Consider the following 25,268-nt stretch of genomic DNA (forward strand, 5'->3'; position numbering starts at 1 on the left):
GTAACAAAACAAACTAAATAAAAAGATCATGAACAGGCCCAGTGGCTCTATTTTGGCAGAACCGAGCATGGTAATTCATATACTATTTGTTGTGTTTATGGAGAAACAGAACAGGGTGGGCACACATTATATTAGATATTGTGGAATAATTCTAATGTTAAGATAAGATTGGAATGTGTGTTTTCAAGATGTAGTTGCCTACTTTTGAATGGGTTTTGGCCCGGCCTCCTTATGTTGAATTGAAATTTCTATTGAAAAGACTGGGATATCGAAACAAGCTCATGAGCTGGGCACTGCAACATAATTGCTGCGTTCCACTGTGACGCTGCATTCATCAACCAATGGTTGCGTACCTGTCATCGACTGTGTCATTGACTGTCAGATTGCTATAAAATAGGTAAAGTACTTATCCAGGCGTTGTAAGATATGACAATGTCTAACACTGCCTCTGAAGCGAAGTGTGCGGAAGACCGTTGGGCAATTTGACCATGGGCGAGGGTACGTGAACGGCGCGGGACCAAAGTTGTAGAAAGTTGAACTTTATGCAAATACTCTGCGACATCGCGGAGCGCTTGCCATTCGAGGGTCACTATCGCTTCCAGTTCCTACTGGATTGGCTGTTGATGCAAGCTTGCTAGCACCCACAGGGGGGCGAAGCTGGTGTGGCGAAGAGGAGTACAATTGCTTGGCAAAACACCAATTAGAACAATGAGACAGATATTTCACCGGATGTGTAAATGTGAAGCATCAGCTTGGCGTTTCCACTCACTACTAATATGGTAGTGAGTAGGAAGCCGTGGGAGTAGATGGAAGGATATGAATTTTGGCCAACATTCTGCTAATTTTCTCATCGATGAAACATTAGAGCTTTATACAGTTTTCTGGTCCCAAATCAGAAAACTGTATTTTGAAAAAATACATTGTCTTGAAGCAGTGCAAATGCAAATTGAGTTATTGCACACATGCACTTCACAGAGTAGGCTTTCCATAACATAAATATGCAAATCATGCTAGAACGTGCCAATAGGATCTCGCTAGCTTGTGCTTGGCTCTGCCCATCTCCTTGCATGCTCCGCCCACTATGACTCATTTGAAACGACGGGTTATGGTCGATCTTGGTTTAGTTATTAAAGATCTTTGGTTAAAATGTACGGTAACTGCGTTTCCACATAACGTGATGGGGGCGATGACATTACAGAGCCCTATTCATTTTGAGTGCAATAGAGGGAAGTGGACAGGGGGACAGTTGGGTGATTCAGGTATGGGCGAGGGAGCTCACCATACCTTCCAGACCCTACTGGATTGGCCGTTGATACGAAGCACGACATAGCCTACTTGCTAGCTTGCTCACGCCCAGTAAGGGCGAAGCTTGAGTGGCTGTCCGAATTATCGTGTTATATGAAAATCCCCAGAAAGCAGTGGAACGCGACCTTTGTCATCATCACGATCGCGTGCTCAACAACACAGCCTGTGAACTCCTTGAAGCGCTTCAAATGTTGCCCATGCGCAGTGCTTGACATTTCAAAGTTGCTTCTCCGGTGTTTGAACAGGAAGGCGGACATGTTGGTCAGGCAGTGGGAGAAAATCGGGCATAGTCTATTTAAAAAAAAACACACATCAAAAGCAGATGTATCTATGTAGAACCAGCACGATTTTCGTCTGTATCGGTCAACATCAATGGCCGATGACCATGTGATATTTACTACGAAAGGACAGTAATGAAATGTTTTAACAAGACCGTGGTTTAAACTGATCGAAATTTGGAAGCAAAGTTTTTTTTTTCTTTTTTCTTCTCGCCACTTCTACTTTGCAGCTGTCAGACTAATTTTACTTTTTTTTGCAAGGGTCTGGCACTGATGGACAGGCCTGGAGTAATGTGGCTAGTTTGCAACGCCGGATTTATATCGCCGGATTTAAAAAACAAGGTTTAATTTTTATAAATTTATTTTGGATGTATAGGTATCTTTTTAAAGTCCTGCACAACTCCGCTGCTGCATCCTGTGGTCGCCGACTAATCTGTCGTCGATGCAGTTATCTTATTTTGAATAGTTGAAGTTGTCTTCGTAATCTGAGCTGGTGAAACATTTTTCTCTTAAAATGTGGCTTTTGAATATCAAATGTGTCATAGTCTGTGAAAAAACGAGAAGAAACACGTTTCTTTGATTCAAACTGCGGGTTCTACGGAATTGTAGCTAGCGTGACTGAGTTCACGCGAAGGGAAGAACATTGGGCTAGCTAACTAGCCCTATAGCTATAATTCATTTTAATTGTAACACCGGCGTGGAACTCTACTTAACTGCAACAATGTCTGCTGGAGAAAGTTTGGAGGCTCGTTTTGAGAAAATCGATGCCATGTTGAAGGACCCGAAGTCGGAAATAAACACGGATTGCCTTTTGGTAAGTTACTGTTGGCTAGCCTGACAATGAACTTGGCTTGTTGGCTAATGCTAGCTAACTAACATACGCATGCTAGCTAAGTTTGTGGTTGGTTTAAATTAACGTACTATTTAACCTAACTAATCAACTTGCTAACTACCTGATTTGTTATTAACGGCAACTAGCTAACGTTATACGAATAACTAGCTGTATGTAGGCTATATTTGGTAGCCAGTCGACATCTTGAAGATTAGCCAACTACTTAACTAGTGGGTAGTTAACGTTGTGTTAACTAACGTTTAACTGGCTAGCAAGCTGAACAAGTGGCATCCAAAACAGCGATGATAAGTCATATAGCGTTACTCTAGTTAGCTAGGGCATCTATGCTAGCTAGAACATGACTAAATAATTATTAATCAACAAAGTTTAATGTCTCATTCTTGTTATAATTACAATTGCCTATTTTCAAACCATCAACACTGTTGCAGTTGCTATTGTCCTGTTTGACCCTTAGGGTATTTTGCAGACTACATTGTAAGACAGAAGGGCAACGTTACACTGTACAATTTAGTTGTTTCCATGAAGATAGTCAGTCAATCATAGTGCATAGAACCAGAAAAGGAAATTAATGTCTCAAGGTGAAGTCGTAAACCTAAGTGCAACCTGCAGTGACACAAGTCACTGATATATTTGTTCATTAATTTATTTTCCATTTGAAGATTAAAGGGCCGACAGTGGTGCAAACGAGACAGGGTTCGGTGCTGCCTGCTTGATGGCCTCCTTTGTTGTATAATGGGCATTACTAGAGGACACTACAAAGAGTATACACGAAAAGTATATATTTTGTTATATATCCTCTGAAGTGTAAGCTACAGTATGCATCAGGCCTGTTCTAACCTGCCATCCCAGCTGCATCAGTTAACCTGCTCTAGTCTGCCAACCCTGACGATTTCCTGTCTCTCACACTCGACTCATCACTGACTCGTATCAGACTGCCACGTGCTAAACCTCAGAGAAATACCTTCACAGGCTCTACTGTATCAATGATGCAAATTTTAAAATGATGGAGGTTTGCTATTTATGTAGCCTATTCATACAGCATCTCATGCCAATATGGGCCTCTGTCTTAAGGTATTAATTGTGGGAGAGATGACAGTGACTGAGACAAAGCATGATTGAATTTCCCTTACACTGAAAATGGTGCCTCATTCACTGATGATAAAGGGAGCATTCAAATCATCCACTCACTGGGAGGAAGGTTTTCCTGTAGCCCTACCCACCCCCACCTACCTCAGTTCACTGTTATTTTTATATGTAACAAACTCTGACTCTTAAACAAGATCAGTTGTTTAGTCTCCCTGACCTCCCTGCCTGTCTGCCACAGAGAAAGGCAAGGCAAGGCAATTCAACTCACCTAATGCACATGCTCCGGCTCTCCTCTGACTTTTAATGGCAAAAAGCTGTGTGGACTGTACCGCAGCGCAGGCCAAGGGCAGCTACACACAAGGGTGTTGTTCCTCTTTTCCTCCTAGTTGCAATCTCCTGATCAATGAATGGAAGCCTTTGCTTCAGCCCCCTCTCCACCACCATGCTACTCCACCCACATCTTAATAAAATTCCATGCTAATCAAATAACCTCTTGTCTTTGACTGGCCTGGTGTCCCCTGTGTGTCCCAAAGCCATTATGTATGTGCGGCCTGCGTCTGGAAAGAGTCAGAGCTGCTTGCCCAGCCTCTGCTCTGAGGTAGCTAGATGGGTGTGTTCTCTAAATACCCATAAACCAAAATTATGTTGAATGTAGACTCGTGTTTCCGAAAGAGCCTTTCTTTGTATCGGGACATTTAACTCATAAAGCAGTTTCCAACATGTTTGGCTGCTATGCTCTGGAAAATCGGTTCTATCAAAATGCACAATGGAAGTGTTTTACTTAGGCTGCTATGGTTGTTGTATCTCTAATCAGATTTGACTTGGGATTGCGTTGGTTTGCCATTAGCCTGGGTGGGGTCTGGGGTGCCAGTCTATCTGCTCTCTTGCCAACTCCTTATGGAACTGCCATGCCAAATGTTGCGAAGTGCTCAGCAAGACTAGCACCCAGGCTAGTTTGCCACTGCCTTGTCCAAAATAAGTTATGCAGTTGTTATTTTGCCTGTTGTAGGCTGTGTTTTGCTGTGACATTTGGCCTGCATCCTCCACTCAGGGGTGGCCTATCACTCAGATGCTGTGTTCCAGCCCAGTCATTCTTATCTTCTCCCGAAGTCATTTCTCTTGGAGAGAGAGAGAGAGGGCCATATCTGTAACACTGCCCGCCCGCATCGCTCAGCTCCAGGCAGGCTCCTGCTCCTGAGAGCCTCTGCACAACCAGAATTCTTGGCATTGTGAAGGGAAAGCTCACTGACATTAAAGGGGGCTGCTATTGTCTATGTAGTTAGCTATGTTTGTTTTTCCATAGGGCTTTTGATTGCTCACACAGGCTTAGTTTAGAAAAATTATCTTGTCCAGGAAATCCTTGAATAGAAGCCTATTTCATTCATAATTGCTAGTTGGTCTCCTTGGGTTTGATCACATTTTTGTTAAATCCATGTCTGGATGGGATGGCTGGATTAATCTGTTTGAACTTGCCTGATATGGACCTTTGTTTTGAGATGGAAAGACTTCCTGGCATAGCTCAGTCTTTGTTGTTTATTTGACACTTGGCACATTTGGCTCCCTAGCCTAGATGTATTTTTGGCCTCTTCCTTGAGCTAAGACTGAGTGTATGAAATTTACTTTGTATGGGTGGATCACACATTTTAGTCACAAAATGTCTCATGAGTTTTAGGTATGTTTACTGACGGTGGTCGTGCAACGGAAATCAAGAAAGTTGAGCCTATAGGTGTTTATGATCAGTGCCCCCTCCCTGCACGGATAATTCAGGTGCTAAAGTTCCTTGTGAATTTGGCTACTTGCTTAATAGATGGACGTTAACACCACAGCTATCTTAGCCCCCAAAGATGAACGGCATGCCATTGAGAAGAAATATGGACGTATTGGTGGTAAAAGTTGAGTCCGCATTGCATCTGTGCACAGCTTTGTCAGAATGGTCCAGGCCAGTGCTGTGACTGTCAGTTGTAAACTCTAAACTGCACGCCTCAGCTATTCGCCTGCCTATTGGAACAACAATATGCCCAGCTATTCATTGCAACACATAACATTCCCCCTGAACTGACTGATCATGTGCAGGAATGCAGACTAAAATGATCCAGTCCCAAGCACTTTAATAAATGGGCAACCCAACCTCCTTCCGTGATTCATTTCCTTTAACGTCACTGACTCCTGTGTTTTTTTATTTTTTCTATCCATTTAATCTTTTACTCTTTACCATCATTATTTGACTTTTAATCCCACTAACCAATGAATCTCCCCCTGCCTGCCCTGGCTGTGCTCAGTAGAGCCAGTCAGTCAGCAGAGCTTGTCTGAATTGAGCTGCATGTCAATGTTTAATAAGTTGGTTTATGCTTGCTAGGTTATCTCTGGGGTGAGGTCAGGAGTCCTGGCAAGGTAAGGCAGGCAGCCATGGCTGAGTTTAATTTGCCTTGAGAATCCAGGGCTCAGTCAGTACTAAGAGACATGCGAGTGGTGCACCTCTCTCTGTTGGAATGACTCAATTATATTTTGACGTGAAAGCCTTTTTGAAAGCCAGTACGACTCACTGGGGCCTCATAAGGAAATGGAATGCCCCGGTTCGCCATGCCTGGGTTCACTGTCATTGCCATTTATCCACGAATCTTGTTAGAAATGCGGCCTTTCTAGGTAAGTTGGATTTCCTGTCTGTAGATATTATGAACTGCTACTCACACTTTTTTTTTTCTGGCATTGAAGACAGTCTGACTCGGCTCTCTGATGGGTCTTGTTGATTGTCAGGCAGAGTTTTCCAAAGTTCTGGCCTACATCCCCATGACACTGTATGCAGGGAATTGTCCTAGCCATGCCCATTAGTTGGATTTTTCAGCCATCGACAATGCATTGCAGAAAAAAATGAAGTATGCAAAAAGCATGGCAGTTAGACATTTTTGTAAATGGGTCTAGTATTGCTTTAATATGAGTTGCAGACTTGAGAGAGCCGGCCATTGGCACTGTTCTGTGGTGCAGTTGGGTGGCTTTACTTACTTCCTAATCAGATTTTGCATTGTGAACTGACCATCTGTATTGCTCTTATTTGGGAAATGGAAATGAGAAGTAAGGCTTCTCCGCCTGGCCTTGCCCACAGTGCCCATTGTTGGCATTTTAGAGAAGGAAGATGTGGTTGAGTCGCCATGGAAACTTAAACTCCAACTGAAATGTCTGGAAAGAGGTTGTCTTCCACTGGATTTTTCTACCCTTCAGTGTAATATAAATCAAATCAAATCAAATGTATTTATATAGGCCTTTGTACATCAGCTGATATCACAAAGTGCTGTACAGAAACCCAGCCTAAAACCCCAAACAGCAAGCAACGCAGGTGTAGAAGCACGGTGGCTAGGAAAAACTCCCTAGAAAGGCCAAAACCTAGGATGAAACCTAGAGAGGAACCAGGCTATGTGGGGTTGCCAGTCCTCTTCTGGCTGTGCCGGGTGGAGATTACAACAGAACATGGCCAAGATGTTCAAATGTTCATAAATGACCAGCATGGTCGAATAATAATAAGGCAGAACAGTTGAAACTGGAGCAGCAGCACAGTCAGGTGGAAGTTGAAACTGGAGTAGCAGCATGGCCAGGTGGACTGGGGACAGCAAGGAGTCATCATGTCAGGTAGTCCTGGGGCATGGTGCTAGGGCGCAGGTGAGAATTAGAGAACGCACACTTAGATTCACACAGGACACTGAATAGGACAGGAGAAGTACTCCAGATATAACAAACTGACCCTAGCCCCCCGACACAAACTACTGCAGCATAAATACTGGAGGCTGAGACAGGAGGGGTCAGGAGACACTGTGGCCCCATCCGAGGACACCCCCCGGACAGGGCCAAACAGGAAGGATATAACCCCACCCACTTTGCCAAAGCACAGCCCCCACACCACTAGAGGGATATCTTCAACCACCAACTTACCATCCTGAGACAAGGCTGAGTATAGCCCACAAAGATCTCCGCCACGGCACAACCCAAGGGGGGGGGGGGTGCCAACCCAGACAGGATGACCACAACAGTGAATCAACCCACTCAGGTGACGCACCCCCTGCAGGGAGTAAATATAAATAATTTAAATGTCATGTTATGTCAGTTTTTTTTTTTATGTAATTTTTTGGGGGTGTAGTCATGCAATTATAAGTGCGTTTTTCATTAATAGAGTACTATTTGTCATTTTATTTAATAATCCTATGGATGTATACTTGTCACTCTCCTGCCGGCTGCATCGGCAGAAAGCTGTAAAAAGGCAGTGAGTTAGAAGGCTGCAATGCTGGCCTCTCATCTCCATTTTCTTTTGCTATTTCCCTTAGACTGCCATATGATTGTTTGAGGTTTGATTTTCATCAGTGTGTGAAGTGAAGCATACTGAAGCCCAGGAGTTCCCGAACTTGTTCACTCAGGGTCCCCCTTCCAGCATTGAGGAACATCCCATGCACCTTCTTTGCACGCGCCACAACTATTTCTATGGGCTCAAGCACTGTTCAGAATTTTGCACATTTAAGGCTCATTTCCTGCAATTCTACACATTTTGTCATGGGGTGCAAAGAACATATTTCAGTTTTAAAGCATATTTTCTTGCAATTTTATACATTTTGCCATGTTTAATGTGTTCGTGTGATATTTAAGTGAGGATAAAATAATATATATTGCAACTTTCAAGAGTAAGTTTAAAGCCTGACTGAGTTCCTTAAATAGTCAAAAAAAAAATGGGACGGGCTGGGCGGTATACCGTTCTTTGCGATATACCGGTATTGATGCACAAACCGATTTGGGTTTTTACTTTCTATAACGGTATTTGAATGTTTGGTTTGTTAAATGTGATACGCAGTGTGTACCATCCATTTTTATAGTTCGCAACTTGAGTCATCTCTCTCCAATCTCGCCACACTCTCTCCACGCTGCTTTCCACACAAACCTATCCCTTCTCCTGTCACTCAAGGAGCGCATTCGTTGTTCCTCGACCACGAGACACTTGCGTTCAGTCTGCATGGACAATGTTGAGGACAATGATGCAGTTGTCACTTTGCTTCTTAATATAAATCTAGCATTCTATAATTACACTATTAGCTTGTGTTCCTTACATCTGAAAACATCTAGTCTGTCTTAGCAAGTTGTTTCTAAATCTTGTTAGCTGCTAATGCTAATCGCTAGCTAATAAATGTACTGAGTAAGAGCAAGTGCATGACCCAGTATACAGCCTCATAATGCCAGTGACGGGATAGACCTAAATCAGCATGTTTGTGCAACAGTATCTTCTAAATTTAAAGTTGAATACGCATAGCAAGAATATGTTAGCTGCATGAAGTAGCTAAGAAGAAACATGTATCTAAAGATTATAGGGTCCCCTAAGAAACACAACTGTTGTTCTTACCCTGTCACAATAACTCCTCCCTGGCATTTTCATTCATTGTCTGTTACAGACCTATATCCATCCTGCCCTGGCTTTTTAAAATTTTTATATATATATATATATATATATATATATATATATTTACCCCTTTTTTCTCCCCAATTTCGTGGTATCCAATTGTTGTAGTAGCTACTATCTTGTCTCATCGCTACAACTCCCGTACGGGCTCGGGAGAGACGAAGGTTGAAAGTCATGCATCCTCCGATACACAACCCAACCAAGCCACACTGCTTCTTAACACAGCGCGCATCCAACCCGGAAGCCTGCCGCACCAATGTGTCGGAGGAAACACCGTGCACCTGGCAACCTTGGTTCGCACGCACTGCGCCCGGCCCGCCACAGAAGTCGCTGGTGCGCGATGAGACAAGGACATCCCTACCGACCAATCCCTCCCTAACCCGACGCTAGGCCAATTGTGCGTTGCCTCACGGACCTCCCGGTCGCGGCCGGTTACGACAGAGCCTGGGCGCGAACCCAGGGGCTCTGATGGCACAGCTGGCGCTGCAGTACAGCGCCCTTAACCACTGTGCCACCCAGGAGGCCTGCCCTGCCTTTCTAAAGTCTTCAAAAGCCAAGTGAACAAACAGATTTCTGACCATTTCGAATCCCACCGTACCTTCTCCGCAATGCAATCTGGTTTCCGAGCTGGTCATGGGTGCACCTCAACCACGCTCAAGGTCCTAAACAATGTTATAACCGCCATTGATGAAAGACAGTACTGTGCAACCGTCTTCATCGACCTGGCCAAGGCTTTTGACTCTGTCAATCACTGTGTTCTTATCGGCCTACTCAACAGCCTTGGTTTCTTAAAGGACTGCCTCGCCTGGTTCACCAACTACTTCTCTGAATGAGTTCAGTGTCAAATCGGAGTGCCTGTTGTCCAGACCTCTGGCAGTCTCTATGGGGGTGCCACAATGGTTCAATTCTTGGGCCGACTCTTTTCTCTGTATATATCAATGATGTTGCTGCTGTTGATTATCTGATCCACCTCTACGCAGACAACACCATTCTGTATACTTCTGGCCCTTTGGACACTGTGTTAACAAGCCTCCAAATGAGCTTCAACGCCAAAGAACACTCCTTCCGTGGCCTCCAATTGCTCTTAAGTGCTAGTTTAACTAAATGCATGCTCTTCAACCGATTGCTGCCCGCACCCTCCTGCCCGACTACCATCACTACTCTGGACGGTTCTGACTTGTGGACAACTACAAATACCTAGGTGTCTGGTTAGACTGTAAACTCTCCTTCCAGACTCACATTAAGCATCTCCAATCCAAAATTAAATCTAGAATTGTCTTCCTATTTCGCAAGGAAGCCTCCTTCACTCATGCTGCCAAACATACCCTAGTAAAACTGACTATCCTACCGATCCTTGACCTCGGCAATATCATTTACAAATTTGCCTCCAACACTCTACTTAGCAAATTGGATATTGGATGTAGTCTATCACAGTGCCATCCATTTGGTCACTAAAGACCCATATACTACATACCACTGTGACCTGTATGCTCTCCTTGGCTGGTCCTCGCTACATACTTGTCGCCAAACCCACTGGCTCCAGGTCATCTATAATTCTTTGCTAGGTAAAGCTCCGCCCTATCTCAGCTCTCTGGTCACCATAGAAAGAGGTCAACCGATTATGAGTTTTCAATACTGATTTATTGGAGGACAAAAAAGCCGATGCTGATTATATATTTATATATATATGAAGAAAAAAATCGAATAAAAAAAATATTATATATATATATATATATGAACCCTAGATTTCTCAAGGCAAATTCAGGAGTCCTGGCCTTACCTTGCCAGGACTCCTGACCTCACCCCAGAGATAACCTAGAGGAAGCATAGGTCAAATGAACTGTTGGTGTGATCACTTTTAGCTGGTTATGATAACATTGTTGCACTGATTCATTGCAAGTAGTTGCACAGGACAGACAGAGATGAGCACAATGAAAAAGACCCGACGGAATTGACAACTATTTGAAAAATGGAAATCACTTGCAAACCACTTGAGTAACAAGGCAATGTTGACAAACTGTAAAATATGCGCAGGCTAAACAGCGTTGTTGAATTCCACATTTAAATAAGAGTTAATATGTAGCCTATTTGCAGTTGTCAGTATGACAAACACACCTTTTATTAATAGGCAGCGTGCAGTAGGCAAGGATGCGTTCATCAGTTGATTGACAGGTTTAGGACTATAGAACGATGAATAAGCTTTCCTCTAGAATGGATGCTCACAAACGTTTTATAGTTAAACTATAGACTACATATAAAATTGTAATGATAGGCTATATATATATATTTTTTTTACTTTTAGGGTCTGCAAACTGACATTTAAAGAATTTACCGCTGCAAATTTACCACTGTGCACTGCAGTAGGGAGTAGTAAAGTGGAGGTTTGGCTGTGTCCATAGCAAGGTTTAAAAATGAGGGGGATAGGCTTGGCTAGTCATTAGCTATATTAAGGCTATAGGCTACAAATGGCTCTGGCTATTGAGCTAGGCCTGCTTTCTACGAGCCATATAGGCATAGTCTATTAATTAATTAGCCCTAGCCTAGTACAGGATTTCTGTTTTTACTTGGCTGAATGTATCAAGCAACAATGCCATGCGTATCAGTTGGCAGGCCTGTTAGGAATAAAATTGAGTTTTGTCATGTCCTCATGCCTGATTGGATTCAACAGTTTCTCTCCACTAGATTGTATCAGAGACTAGGGTTGTTGTGGTGACTGTATTACAGCCACATCGGAAGTCATGAGTCATGACCACAGTCAAAATCCACATGACCGTTGAGTCACGGTAGTCTCTTCTTATGCACTCTGGACATGCGTTAGTCTTTAGCAAATTGGGTACTACCATCAGGTCGCTAATGGCCTGGTACTCAGTGCTCTATTACCCCTCTAACCACTCTTACTTCAACACAAATGCAATCAAAACATCAATCTCTTATCAAATCAGTGTCTTGCTTTCAAACTCACCATTAGGCTACATTTTTTTGACCTTACTGTGGGCTCAATTTTGAAGAAATTCACTTGTTGAAACTGAGTGGTAAACATGATCATTGTTTGAAAGCCAAACACAATGTAATGGACCGATTTCTAAGGAGATTTATTCAATGCATTTAAGACGTTACATGTGTAACACCCATACACACACTCGAGCTTATGCATAGGCCTATATATGAGGACATTTCTTGACCGCCACAGCACTATCTGGTAGGGTTGATTTATCTTGGATGCTTAATATTTTTATACAGTGTGGGTTCACCATTGACATCAGGATCTCATTTACAAGCGAGCCATGTACACAATTTAATACTCATAATGTAAGATCTCAATACAAGATTAATCAAAACAACTCTCACATATCACCTCCCTTAAACTCTATCTTAACTGTCCAATGGGAGACCAGTTAGTCTAATTTCAAGGTGGCCTGAAGGCTATTCCATATAGCTGGGGGCATAAAAACTAAAATAAATTTTCCCCAGGTCAGTGGAGACCAGCGGGACCTCCGGAACCAGCCAGTCCAGAGAGCGGTTCTGAAAATGTCTATCAGCAAACAAATACACATCCTCTCACTGTCAACTGCGTTTATTTTCAGCAAACTTAACAAGATTCAACAACTGAGACATAAACTGAACAAGTTGCAGACATGTGACTAACATAAATGGAATAATGTGTCCCTGAACAAAGGGGTGTCAAAATCAAAAGTAAAGTCAGTATCGGGTGTGGCCACCAACTGCATTAAGTACTGCAGTGCATCTCCTCCTCATGGACTGCACCAGATTTGCCAGTTCTTGCTTTTTTTTCTTGTCCGTCACTCCTTCTGTGCTGTGCACATTCCCACTTTCACACCGACACCAAGCCCCTCCCCCTGCCACTCACAATAAAGACGAAAGATCATCTTCCTATTTGTCAACGAGCAGTTTTATCTTGCCATTTGCATTTCAGGTTTTTACTGTAATAGAGAACTTAACCATTGTAATGATATCCTTTTTATGTCACAACTCCTAAAAATGTACAACTGAGCAGACCCTACTAAGATGGGAGTTAATGAACGTGTGGGAAATTAAAGCTCACTTTCTGCCACACGGCATTGCAGTACTACTGTCATCATTTTAGCCAAAGACTGGTGCTAGCGGGTCTAGTCTGTTTTCTTCATGTGCAATGAGCATAATAATACACATTAACTTGTGCAGTGTCTTCAGAAAGTATTCAAACCTGTAGAATTTTTCCACGTTTTGTTGTGTAGTGGTCAAAATATGAAATTTACATTTTTGTCACTGACCTACACAAAAGTTAAGTGAAGGTAACATTTTTTTACTTTTTTACAAATTCTTAAATTTAAGCTGAAACGTCTTGGATCAATAATAATTCAACCCCATTGTTATGGCAAGCCTAAATAAGTTCAGGAGTAAACATTTCCTTAACAAGTCGCATAATAAGTTGTATGGATGGTAGTGTTTAACATGACTTTTGAATGACTACCTTATCTCTCTCTGTACCCCAACACATATTATCTGTAAGGTCACTCAGTCGAGCAGTGAATGTCAAACACAGATTCAACCACAAAAACCAGGGAGGTTTTCCAATGCCTTGCAAAGGGCACCTATTGGTAGATGAAAATAAAAAAGCCTACATTGAATATCCCTCAGAATGGTGAAGTTATTAATTTCACTCTGGATAGTGTATCAATACACGCAGTCACTACAGATATACAGGGGTCCTCCTATCTCAGTTGCCAGAGAGGAAGGAAACCCCTCAGGGATTTCACCATGAAGCCAACCGTCAGAGTTGAATTGCTGTGATGGGAGAAAAGTGAGGATGGAGTTACTCCACAATACTAACCTAAATGACAGGGTGAAAAGGAGGAAGCATGTACAGAATAAACATTTCCCAAACATGCATCCTGTTTGCAACAAGGCACTAAAGTAAAACTGCAACAAATGTGGCAAAGTAATGAACTTTGTCCTCAATAGAAAGTGTTATGTTTGTGGCAAATTCAACATAATACGTCACTGAGTGCTACTCTTCATATTTAAAGGAATGGTGGTGGCTGCATCATGTTATGGGTATGCTTTTCATCTGCAGGGACAAGGGATTTTCATTTTTTTTTTATAAAATAAGAAGAGACTTAACAGAGCTAAGCACAGGCAAAATCCTAGAAGAATACCTGGTTTAATCTGTTTTCCAGCAGACACTGGGAGACATTCACCTTTCAGCAGGACAATAACCTAAAACACAAATATACGCTGGAGTTGCTTACCAAGATGCCATTGGCCTAGTTACAGTTTTGTCTGAAAGCAGCTTAACTCTATTGCAAGACTTGAAAATGGTTGTCTAGCAATGATCAACAACCAACTTGAGAGCTTGAATGATTTAAGAATAAAGTGCAAATATTGTTCTATCCAGGTGTGCAAAGCTCTTAGAGATTAACCCAGAAAGACTCACAGCTGTAATCCCTGCCAAAAGTGATTCTAACATGTATTGGCTCAGGGTTGTGAATACTTACGTTAATTAGATATCTGTATATCGTTCTCAATAAATGAGCACATTTTTCTATAAACATGTTTTTACTGTCATTGAAGGGTATTGTGTAGATAGGTGAGAACAAACATTTAGTCCATATTGAATTCAGGCTGTATCAACAAAATGTGGAATAAGTCAAGGGGTATGAATACTTTTTGAAGGCACTGTGTATATAAGGAATTGGCAACACGTTCTCATTTTGAGAAATAAGCTTCTTATCCAGGTAGGCTACTCATTTCAACATCTTAAAGTGAACAGGGTGTGTTAAAACAGTTGGAGATTGACAGGAGTGTGCATTCATAACAGTTCAACCTAGTTAGAATGCAAATAGATCCAAGTTGGCTAGACTTTAAAAGCTGCAATAGGTAACTTTTTGGGATGACCTGACTAAAATCACATAAATGGGAGTTTTAGATCTGTCAATCTCATTGAAAGCAAGTCTAAGAAAGTGGATGGGTTCTATGTGCGCTATTTCTATGCTTTCCGTTTTTAAGATGCATTTTTGCGTCTTACTTTGAGTTTTGTACACCAGCTTCAAACAAGTGAGAATACAATATTTTTGGTTAAGGAAAATTTCACAGCAGTTTAGATTAGAGGTCAACCGATTTATGATTTTTCAACGCAAATACCGATTTATTGGAGGACCCCAAAAAAAGTCGATACCGATTAATCGGGCCGATTTTATTGAAAACTTGAAATTGGTCCTAATTAATTGGCTATTCCTATTAATCGGTCGACCTCTAGTTTGTACAATAATTTTCTATACTTGCTTGTTTTTTCACAAAGATATTACGCAAATTTTAGCAACCAGGAAATGGCAGAGCTAGATCAGTGATTATTGCACAAAAAAAAGGTTATACTATTTTGATAAAATAATAAAATTATTAGTGGGTCTTATGGTTGAGGGCTTATATTTAGCCTAGGTATAATTTGATTATTAACGACTGTTTGAAATGCAGTGTATTGACCTTTTAATTGTGCAACAAAGCTTATTTTGTTATAATATATTCTTTACGAAGAGATGGTGAATCTCCCATACGTAAAAAAAAATCATCTTGATTATTTTATTTTTTGGCCATGTCACCCAGCCCTTGATCCTACATTGTTTTGCTTATTTGCTCAACTCTACTGAGCTGACAAAGAATTGTTTGTTTTAAGATGGTCACTTATTGCAAAATCATTAACCTATATTTTTAACTTGACACTTGTTCCTGAGGTTATCCCTAATATCTGGAAATCGTCACGAGCCCCCCCTACACAAAGGCGGAGACCCTTGTGGCTTGGTTAACTACTGTCCAATTTCCAAGCCATCTAGCCGTGGCAAAGTTTTTTTAGAGTCCCTGGCCAACTCTCAGCATAGAGCTTCTCATTATATTCTTAAAGAGCACCAATCTGGTTTTAGACCTGGACGTAGCACTTTTTCAGCAGCTACGCTTGTCTTCGATGATGTGCTATATTGTTTAGACCATAAAAATCATTGTGCTGCCTTGTTTACTGACGAAGGCATTTGATACTAGAGGTTGACCGATTAATCGGAATGGGCGATTAATTAGGGACGAATTCAAGTTTTCATAACAATCGGAAATCGATATTTTTGGACACCGATTTTAGCTGATTTAAAATATATATATAATTTGAAATTGTATACATCTTTGTATACAGCGTAGCCTAGTGGTTATAGCGTTGGACTAGTAACCAGAAGGTTGTGAGTTCAAACCCCCGAGCTGACAAGGTACAAATCTGTCGTTCTGCCCCTGAACAGGCAGTTAACCCACTGTTCCTAGGCTGTCATTGAAAATAAGAATATGTTCTTAACTGACTTGCCTGGTTAAATAAAGGTAAAATAAAAATAAAATAAAAACTAGGCAAGTCAGTTAAGAACATTCTTATTTTCAATGACGGCCTAGGAACGGTGGGTTAACTGTCCATGTACCTCTGGATTCAATCTTGCAACCTTACAGTTATTAATGAGTGACGCAAAGGATATAATGGGAGCAGATCAGGGTGCCTTGTGAGAATTCGTTGGCGAGTGGGTAACCTTCCTTTACCAGCCGTTCTATTGGCCAACGTGCATTCACTGGAGAAACAACTGGATGAGCTCCGTTCGAGACTATCCTACCAACGGGGCATTAAACTATAATATCTTATGTTTCACTGAGTCGTGACTGAACTACGACACATAACATACAGTTGGCTGGGGTTTTCTGTGCATTGGCAGGACAGAACAGCTATGTCCGGCAAGACGAGGGGTGGTGGGGGGGTCTGTCTACTTGTCAATAACAGCTGGTGTGCGATGTCTAATATTAAGGTAGTCTTGAGGTATTGTTCGCCTAAGGTAGAGTACATCATGATGAGCTGTAGATCACACTACCAAAAGTCCTTATCTATATTTTTCATAGCCAACTATTTACCACCACAAACTGATGCTGGCAGTAAGACTGCACTCAACGAGCTGTATAAGGCCATAAGCAAACAAGAAAATGCTCATCCAGAAGCCGCAGGACTAGTATCTGGGGTCTTTAATGCAGGCTAATTTAAATACTACTTTACCGTATGTCTACCTGCATGTCAGATGTGCAACCAGAGAATAAAAACACTCTAGACCACCTTTACTCCACACACAGAGACGCATACAAAGCTCTCCATTGCCAATCTAGTTCTATCCTTATTCCTGCATACAAGCGTAAACCAAAGCAGGGAGTACCATTGACTCGCTCAATACGGAAGTGGTCAGATGAAGTGGATGCTACAGGACTGTTTTGCGAGGAGAGACTGGAGTATGTTCTGGGATTCATCCAATAGCATTGAGGAGTATACCACCTCAGTCATTGGCTTCATCAAGTGCAAGTGCATGGATGACATCGTGTCCCAACAGTGACCGTACATATCCCAACCAAAAGCCAAGGAATACAGAGAACATCCGCTCCAAGCTTAAGGCTATAGCTGCCGCGTTCAAGGAGTGGGACGCTAATTTGAACGCTTATAAGAACTCCTATTTTTTTTTTAACCTTTTTATTTAACTAGGCAAGTCAGTTAGGAACAAATTCTTATTGACAATGATGGCCAAGGAACAGTGGGTTAACTGCCTTGTTCAGGGGCAGAACAACAGATTTTTATGTTTTCAGCTCGGGGATTCGATCAAGCAATGTTTTGGGTACTGGCCCAATGCTCTAACCACTAGGCTACCTGCTGCTCCAAACAGTTGATGCTATGCCCTCAGACGAACCATCAAACAGGTAACGCATCAATACAGGACTACGATTGAATACAACTACACAGCTCTGACGCTCGTCGGATGTGGCAAGGCTAAATGCCTTTTTATGCTCGCATCGAGGCAAGCAACACCGAAACATGCATGAGAGCACCAGCTGTTCCAGATGACTGTGTGATCACGCTCTCCGTAGCCAATGTGAGCAAGACCTTTTAAACAGGTCAACATCCACAAGACCGCGGACTGATTACCAGGATGTGTACTCGGAGTATGCTCGGACCAACTGGGAAGTATCTTGACCGACATTTTCAACCTCTTCCTGAACTAGTCTGTAATCCCACGTTTCAAGCAGACCACCATTGTCCATGTGCCCAAGAAAGCGAAGGTAACCTGCCTAAATGATTTACAGATTCGTAGCACTCAGGTTGGTAGCCATGAAGTGCTTTGAATGGGTGGTCATGGCTGACAACCGCATCCTCCCGGACCCACTCCAATTCGCATTCCGCCCCAACAGATGACGCAATCTCAATTGCACTCCACACTGCCCTTTCCCACCTGGACAAAAGGAACACCTTTGTGAGAATGCTGTTCATTGACTACAGCTCAGCGTTCAACACCATAGTGTCCACTAAGCTAGGGACTCTGGGACTAAACACCTCCCTCTGCAACTGGATCCTGGACTTCTTGACGGGCCACTGCCAGGTGGTAAGGGTTGGCAACAACAAATCTGCCACACTGATCCTCAACAGTGGGGCCCCTCAGGGGTGTGTTCTTAGTCCCCTTCTGTACTCCCTGTTCACCTACAACTGCGTGGCCAAACACGACTCCAACACCATTAAGGTTGCTGACGATACAACAGTGGTAGGCCTGATCACTGACAATGATTAGACAGCCTATAGGGAGAAGGTCGGAGTACTGGCAGTGTGGTGCCAGGACAACAACTTCTCCCTCAATGTGAGCAAGACAAAGGAGCTGATTGTGGACTATAGGAAAAGGTGGCCCGAACAGGCCCCCATTAACATCAACGGGGCTGTTGTGGAGTCGGTCGAGAGCTTCCAAGTTCCTTGGTGTCCACATCAAACAAACTATCATGGTCCTAATACACCAAATACACGACGAAACCTATTCCTCCTCGGGAGATTGAAAGAGCATGGATCCTCAAAGTACTACAGCTGCACCATCGAGAGCTGGTTGCATCACTGCCTTGTATGGCAACGGCTCGGTCTCCAACCGACGGGCGCCACAGAGGGTAGTGCGTACAGCCCAGTTTTGTGGTTCCTCCTTTAAAAGTTGTGTAATTTTTTTTCTGTTAATGTAAGTTAGTGCTAGTTTGACCACCGGGGGGCATCTTTGAGGAGCATTTGATTTTCTTCCATATTGGCATTACCTGAGAATTTAAAACCTTTTTTTGTAATAACGTGGGATATGGGATTGATTTTATGACATTTATCTTAATTCATTTGATTAGTATTATGTTATTTATTTTCCGAGAAACGAAACCCTCAGTGTTTCCGATAGAATGGGAAATATGGCGTTTACAACGTGACGGTCGGGAGTAGGCTACAGCATAAGAGGATAAAAAAAAAAATGCCTTCATTTTACAGCTTTTGTTCCAATATTTCTGTCAATCAGTGATACTTATTCCCATTGTAATTAGTAATGGATCGATCCATAACTAAATCAACATCTGCATTTTAAAGAGTATTTTTATCATTATTTTATTAACGAACGCATGAAGAAATGCAGTACTGTACAGTATTTGTTTTTACATTTGGATAATAAGCATAGATATAAGGCACTTGCATTTGTTTAGTAGGCTACTGTGCAGTCTGACACGTAAACATAGCCTACAATACATACTGTAGTAAACATGGGAAAGTGTGTAATTCCTCACATAAGGGAGAGCAGGGCATGTCTCTACAAGGGAATGCGGGAGACCAGGGTTCAATTCCTGGAGGGGGAGGAAGGAGTAGGCTGTCCTTGTAAATAAGAATTTGTTCTTAACTGATTTCATATGTGTTATTTCATAGTTGTGATGTCTTCACTTTTATTCTACAATGTAGAAAATAGTAAAAATTAAGTGAAATCCTGGAATGACTAGGTGTGTCAACTTTTCACTGGTACTTGCTTAATTAACTTAATATATATTATAGTGTTTTTTTGCCCAAGAACATTCGAAAAACCCTCTGCGTTTCCGTTAGGATGGAACGGAAAATATGTTGCTGTACATGAAGGTCGGCAGCACAGTACTGGGCTATTTAGCTAAAGTATCCCTGTGTCGTGTGGGTAGGGAACGCGGGAGACCGGGGTTCAATTCCCTGATGGGGAGGAAGGAGTAGGCTGTCCTTGTAAATAAGAATTTGTTCTTAACTGACTTGCCTAGTTAAAAAAAGGTTACACAAAATGTGTAACATTTCTGCACCCTAATTTTCTAATTCTAGTCTAACCAATACCCAAACGGAGATTCTGTGAAAATAAAACTCTCACTGATTTTTCAAGACCAGTCCCCCCCATGCTCGTCTCAGAGCAGTGCGGAACGGTGCTAAAATAGTTGGTAGACTTTTGCTTCAAATCCTATTGCTTCTAACTTCAATATGCTCTTTAAATAAGACACACCACTTTTAACAGCACATTACTCAAAACTAGTGAGACTCATTTCACCTATGTTAGGCCTACAGTATATCTAAAAATATTCTAAATTAATATCTATGGGGCATTTTCCGTTAGGAATTGTGAGAACTGAGAATATCTAAGCGCCTTTTATGTCATTTTAAAATAAGTCGCTTTGTTTAAAAATATTAATAATAATAATAATAATAATAATAATAATAATAATAATAATAAATAATAATAAAACTATTTTGGAGATTATTTTCATTCAACCTAGAGGGAGTGAGGAAAAAGGCAATTCTTGAACATGGGGAGACATTCTCACTAATTTGTAAATAAAGCAAGTTTTTAAAAAAATTGGGGGTCTCTCCAGCAATAATTATTATAACTTGATTATTTAGCAGACATCACTTGCTTATACTCAGTCAACACATATCTTAAGAATATCATGGAATAAAATAGAACATTTTAATTTCTCCATGCTTATCGCAGAGCAGCGTGTAACAGTGCTGAAATTGATGTCCACAGCGGGAAGGCTATATATAACGATACTTTGGAGATTTTGTTTTCAAATAAACGACAGTGAGCGATTTGTAATATGAATAAAGGCCAAAATAATATTTATAAAGGCCATAATGTAGCCCAGCTAATGGCCGTAATGGTTCTGTACAATGTGACCGTTTGTTTGAAAGAGTATTTTCACGGCCTACCCCGGCCAAACCTGGATGACGCTGGGCCAATTGTGCCCCGCCCTGTGGCACTCCCAATCACGGTCGGATGTGATACAGCCTGTATTTGAACCAGGGACTGTAGTAATGCCTCTTGCACTGAGATGCAGTGGCTTAGATCTCTGTGCCACTTGGGAGCCATGACATGCATGCACTGCTCAAAAAAATAAAGGCAACACTAAAATAACATATCCTAGATCTGAATGAATGAAATATTCTTATTAAATACTTTTTTCTTTACATAGTTGAATGTGTCCTGACAACAAAATCACACAAAAATTAGCAATGGAAATCAAATTTATCAACCCATGGAGGTCTGGATTTGGAGTCACACTCAAAATTAAAGTGGAAAACCACACTACAGGCTGATCCAACTTTGATGTAATGTCCTTAAAACAAGTCAAATGAGGCTCAGTAGTGTGTGTGGCCTCCACGTGCCTGTATGATCTCCCTACAACGCCTGGTCATGCTCCTGATGAGGTGGCGGATGGTCTCCTGAGGGATCTCCTCCCAGACCAGGACTAAAGCTTCCGCCAGCCCCTGGACAGTCTGTGGTGCAACGTGGCGTTGGTGGATGGAGCGAGACATGATGTCCCAGATGTGCTCAATTTGATTCAGGTCTGGGGAATGGGCGGGCCAGTCCATAGCATCAATGCCTTCCTCTTGCAGGAACTGCTGACACACTCCAGCCACATGAGGTCTTGCATTAGGAGGAACCCAGGGCCAACCGCACCAGCATATGGTCTCACAAGGGGTCTGAGGATCTCATCTCGGTACCTAATGGCAGTCAGGCTACCTCTGGCAAGCACATGGAGGGCTGTGCGGCCCCCCCAAAGAAATGCCACCCCACACCATGACTGACCCACCGCCAAACCGGTCATGCTGGAGGATGTTGCAGGCAGCAGAACGTTCTCCACGGCGTCTCCAGACTGTCACGTCTGTCACATGTGCTCAGTGTGATCCTGCTTTCATCTGTGAAGAGCACAGGGCGCCAGTGGCGAATTTGCCAATCTTGGTGTTCTCTGGCAAATGCCAAATGTCCTGCACGGTGTAGGGCTCTAAGCACAACCCCCACCTGTGGACGTCGGGCCCTCGTACCACCCTCACGGAGTCTGTTTCTGACCGTTTGAGCAGACTCATGCACATTTGTGGCCTGCTGGAGGTCATTTTGCAGGGCTCTGCCAGTGCTCCTCCTTGCACAAAGGCGGAGGTAGCGGTCCTGCTGCTGGGTTGTTGCCCTCCTACGGCCTCCTCCACGTCTCCTGATGTACTGGCCTGTCTCCTGGTAGCGCCTCCATGCTCTGGACACTACGCTGACAGACACAGCAAACCTTCTTGCCACAGCTCGCATTGATGTGCCATCCTGGATGAGCTGCACTACCTGAGCCACTTGTGCGGGTTGTAGACTCCGTCTCATGCTACCACTCGATTGAAAGCACCGCCAGCATTCAAAAGTGACCAAAACATCAGCCAGGAAGCATAGGAACTGAGAAGTGGTCTTTGGTCACCACCTGCAGAACCACTCCTTTATTTGGGGTGTCTTGCTAATTGCCTGTAATTTCCACATGTTATCTATTCCATTTGCACAACAGCATGTGAAATATATTGTCAATCAGTGTTGCTTCCTAAGTGGACAGTTTGATTTCACAGAAGAATGATTGACTTGGAGTTACATTGTGTATAAGTGTACTCTTTATTTTTTTTTGAGCAGTATGCATACATGCATACATGCATACATGCATACATACATACATACATACATACATACATACATACATACATACATACATACATACATACATACATAGAAGTTTACAAACACTTAGGTTGGAGTCATTAAAACTTGTTTTTCAACCACTCCACAATTTTCTTGTTATAGTTTTGGCAAGTCGGTTAGGACATATACTTAGTGCATGACACGAGTACAGATAGATTATTTGACTTATAATTCACTATATCTCAATTCCAGTGCCTCAGAACTTTACAAACACTAAGTTGGCTGTGCCTTTAAACAGTGTGGAAAATTCCAGAAAATTATGTCATGGCTTTAGAAGCTTCTGATAGGCAAATTTACATAATTTCAGTCAATTGGAGGTGTACCTGTGGATGTATTTCAAGGCCTACCTTCAAACTCAGTGCCTCTTTGCTTGACATCATGGGAAAATCAAAAGAAATCAGCCAGCATCAGAAAAAAATGGTAGACCTCCACAAGTCTGGTTCATCCTTGGGAGCAATTTCCAAATGCCTGAAGGTACCACGTTCATCTGTACAAACAATAGTACGCAAGTATAAACACCATGGGACCATTCAGCCGTCATACCGCTCAGGAAGGAGACGTGTTCTGTCTTCTTGAGATGAATGTACTTTATTTTGACATACAATTTGATTTCCAAAGTCTCGTGGAATGTAGGCCTACATTTAACACCACACATTGGCTGTTCCTGTAGACTGAATGATAGACCTGCTATTTTCATGTTAAAATGTTATGTGAAGCATTTCCTCCATTGTTTTTATGGTATGCCACTCTGGTATGTCTGCATAATGATCAAATAGCCACAGTAGCTTACTTGGCTTCTGTTATTAACAGTCAATTTAAAGCAGGTACAGCCTCAGTGTTCCCAGTAAACATGCACCGGAAGTTGCGCCGACATTTCATGATGTTAAAGTTTGCGCTCAGCAGACCTGAAATTTGCTCAGTGCCAAAAAATATTAGAGGGAACATTGACAGACGGGACACAATGAGTATGATAAACCTGTAACATTCATCTCTAAGCGGAGGATAGTTATTTATTCTTGTTCCCCCTCAGTACAGTAGGCCATTCATGACATTCAGCATGGTTTTGACTCGAATCAAACATCGCTTACTGATCTTAAACTAGTGCTAAATGCTAAGAAATGCAAGTTTATGTAGTCCTCTAGGTCTCATAATATTGACCATGAGGACCTGCCTATTTGCACATTGAATGGAGCCTAAATTGAGCAAGTAAACCATTACAAGTACTTAGGTATTTGAATTGAAGATAAATACTCTTAAAATTGAAAAAAGCTGAGAATTTAAGATTGGTTTCTTTTCTAGAAATGAATCCTACCTCGCTTTGGAAAGTAGAAGGAAGATTGTTCAAGCAATGTTTCTCCCAGTACTTGATTATGGTGATATAATCTACATGCATGCAGCAGCCTCTGTTTTAAAACCTTTAGATTCCGACTATCACTCAGCACTGTGTTTTATCACTGGGGACAATTCACTGCATTTTGTAGTTCTGTTGGCTGGGAGTCTGACTACCATAAGGGACCAGCATTGGCTACTTTTTGTACATAAAGAAGTTCTCCAGAGACTCCCCCACTACCTCAGCTCATGTAAACTCAGCAAAAAAAAAAAGGTCCCTTTTTCAGGACCCTGTCTTTCAAAGATAATTCATTTAAAGGGTTTAAACACTGTTTTCCCATGTTCAATGAACCATAAACAATTAATGAACATGCATCTGTGGAACGGTCGTTAAGACACTAACAGCTTACAGACAGTAGGCAATTAAGGTCTGTTATGAAAACTTAGGCCACTAAAGAGACCTTTCTACTGACTCTGAAAAACACCAAAAGAAAGATGCCCAGGGTCCCTGCTCATCTGCGTGAACATGCCTTAGGCATGCTGCAAGGAGGCATAATGACTGCAGATGTGGTCAGGGCAATGTCCATACATACTGTGAGATGCCTAAGACAGCGCTACAGGGAGACAGGATGGACAGCTGGTCGTCCTCGCAGTGGCAGACCATGTGTAAAAACACCTGAAAGGGATGGGTACATCTGAATATCACACATGCGGACAGGTACAGGATGGCAATAACTGCCCGAGTTATACCAGGAACGCACAATTCCTCCATCAGTGCTCAGACTGTTCGCAATAGGCTGAGAGAGGCTTGACTGAGTGCTTGTAGGCCTGTTGTAAGGCAGGTCCTCACCAGATATAACCGGCAACAATGTCGCCTATGGGCACAAACCTACCGTCACTGGAGCAGACAGGACTGGCAAAAAGTGCTCTTCACTGACGAGTCGCGGTTTTGTCTCACCAGGGGTGATGGTCGGATGTGCGTTTATCGTCGTAGCAGTGAGCGTTACACCGAGGCCTGTACTCTGGAGCGGGATCAATTTGGAGGTGGAGGGTCCGTCATGGTCTGGGGCGGTGTGTCACAGCATCATCGGACTTAGCTTGTTGTCATTTCAGGCAATCTCAATGCTGTGCGTTGCAGGGAAGACATCCTC

The 25,268-nt window shown here is 42.4% G+C and overlaps 1 protein-coding gene across 2 annotated transcripts in view; it reads left to right on the forward strand.

Moving 5' to 3' along the window:
- The first annotated feature begins 1,244 nt into the window (after positions 1-1,244).
- The window catches only part of LOC118401943 (rho-associated protein kinase 1-like), a 70,566-nt gene continuing 46,542 nt past the window's right edge, over positions 1,245-25,268 (forward strand). Inside the window, exon 1 of one of the 2 annotated variants that reach the window (XM_035799649.2) lies at positions 1,245-2,397. In XM_035799649.2, the coding sequence (XP_035655542.1) occupies positions 2,305-2,397 (93 nt within the window). In that variant the 5' untranslated portion in view covers positions 1,245-2,304. The remainder of the gene's footprint in view (positions 2,398-25,268) is intronic. The other variant, XM_035799650.2, reaches the window with a different exon arrangement.

The sequence above is a fragment of the Oncorhynchus keta genome, chromosome 23 (assembly GCF_023373465.1).
Source record: "Oncorhynchus keta strain PuntledgeMale-10-30-2019 chromosome 23, Oket_V2, whole genome shotgun sequence".
NCBI lineage: Eukaryota > Metazoa > Chordata > Actinopteri > Salmoniformes > Salmonidae > Oncorhynchus > Oncorhynchus keta.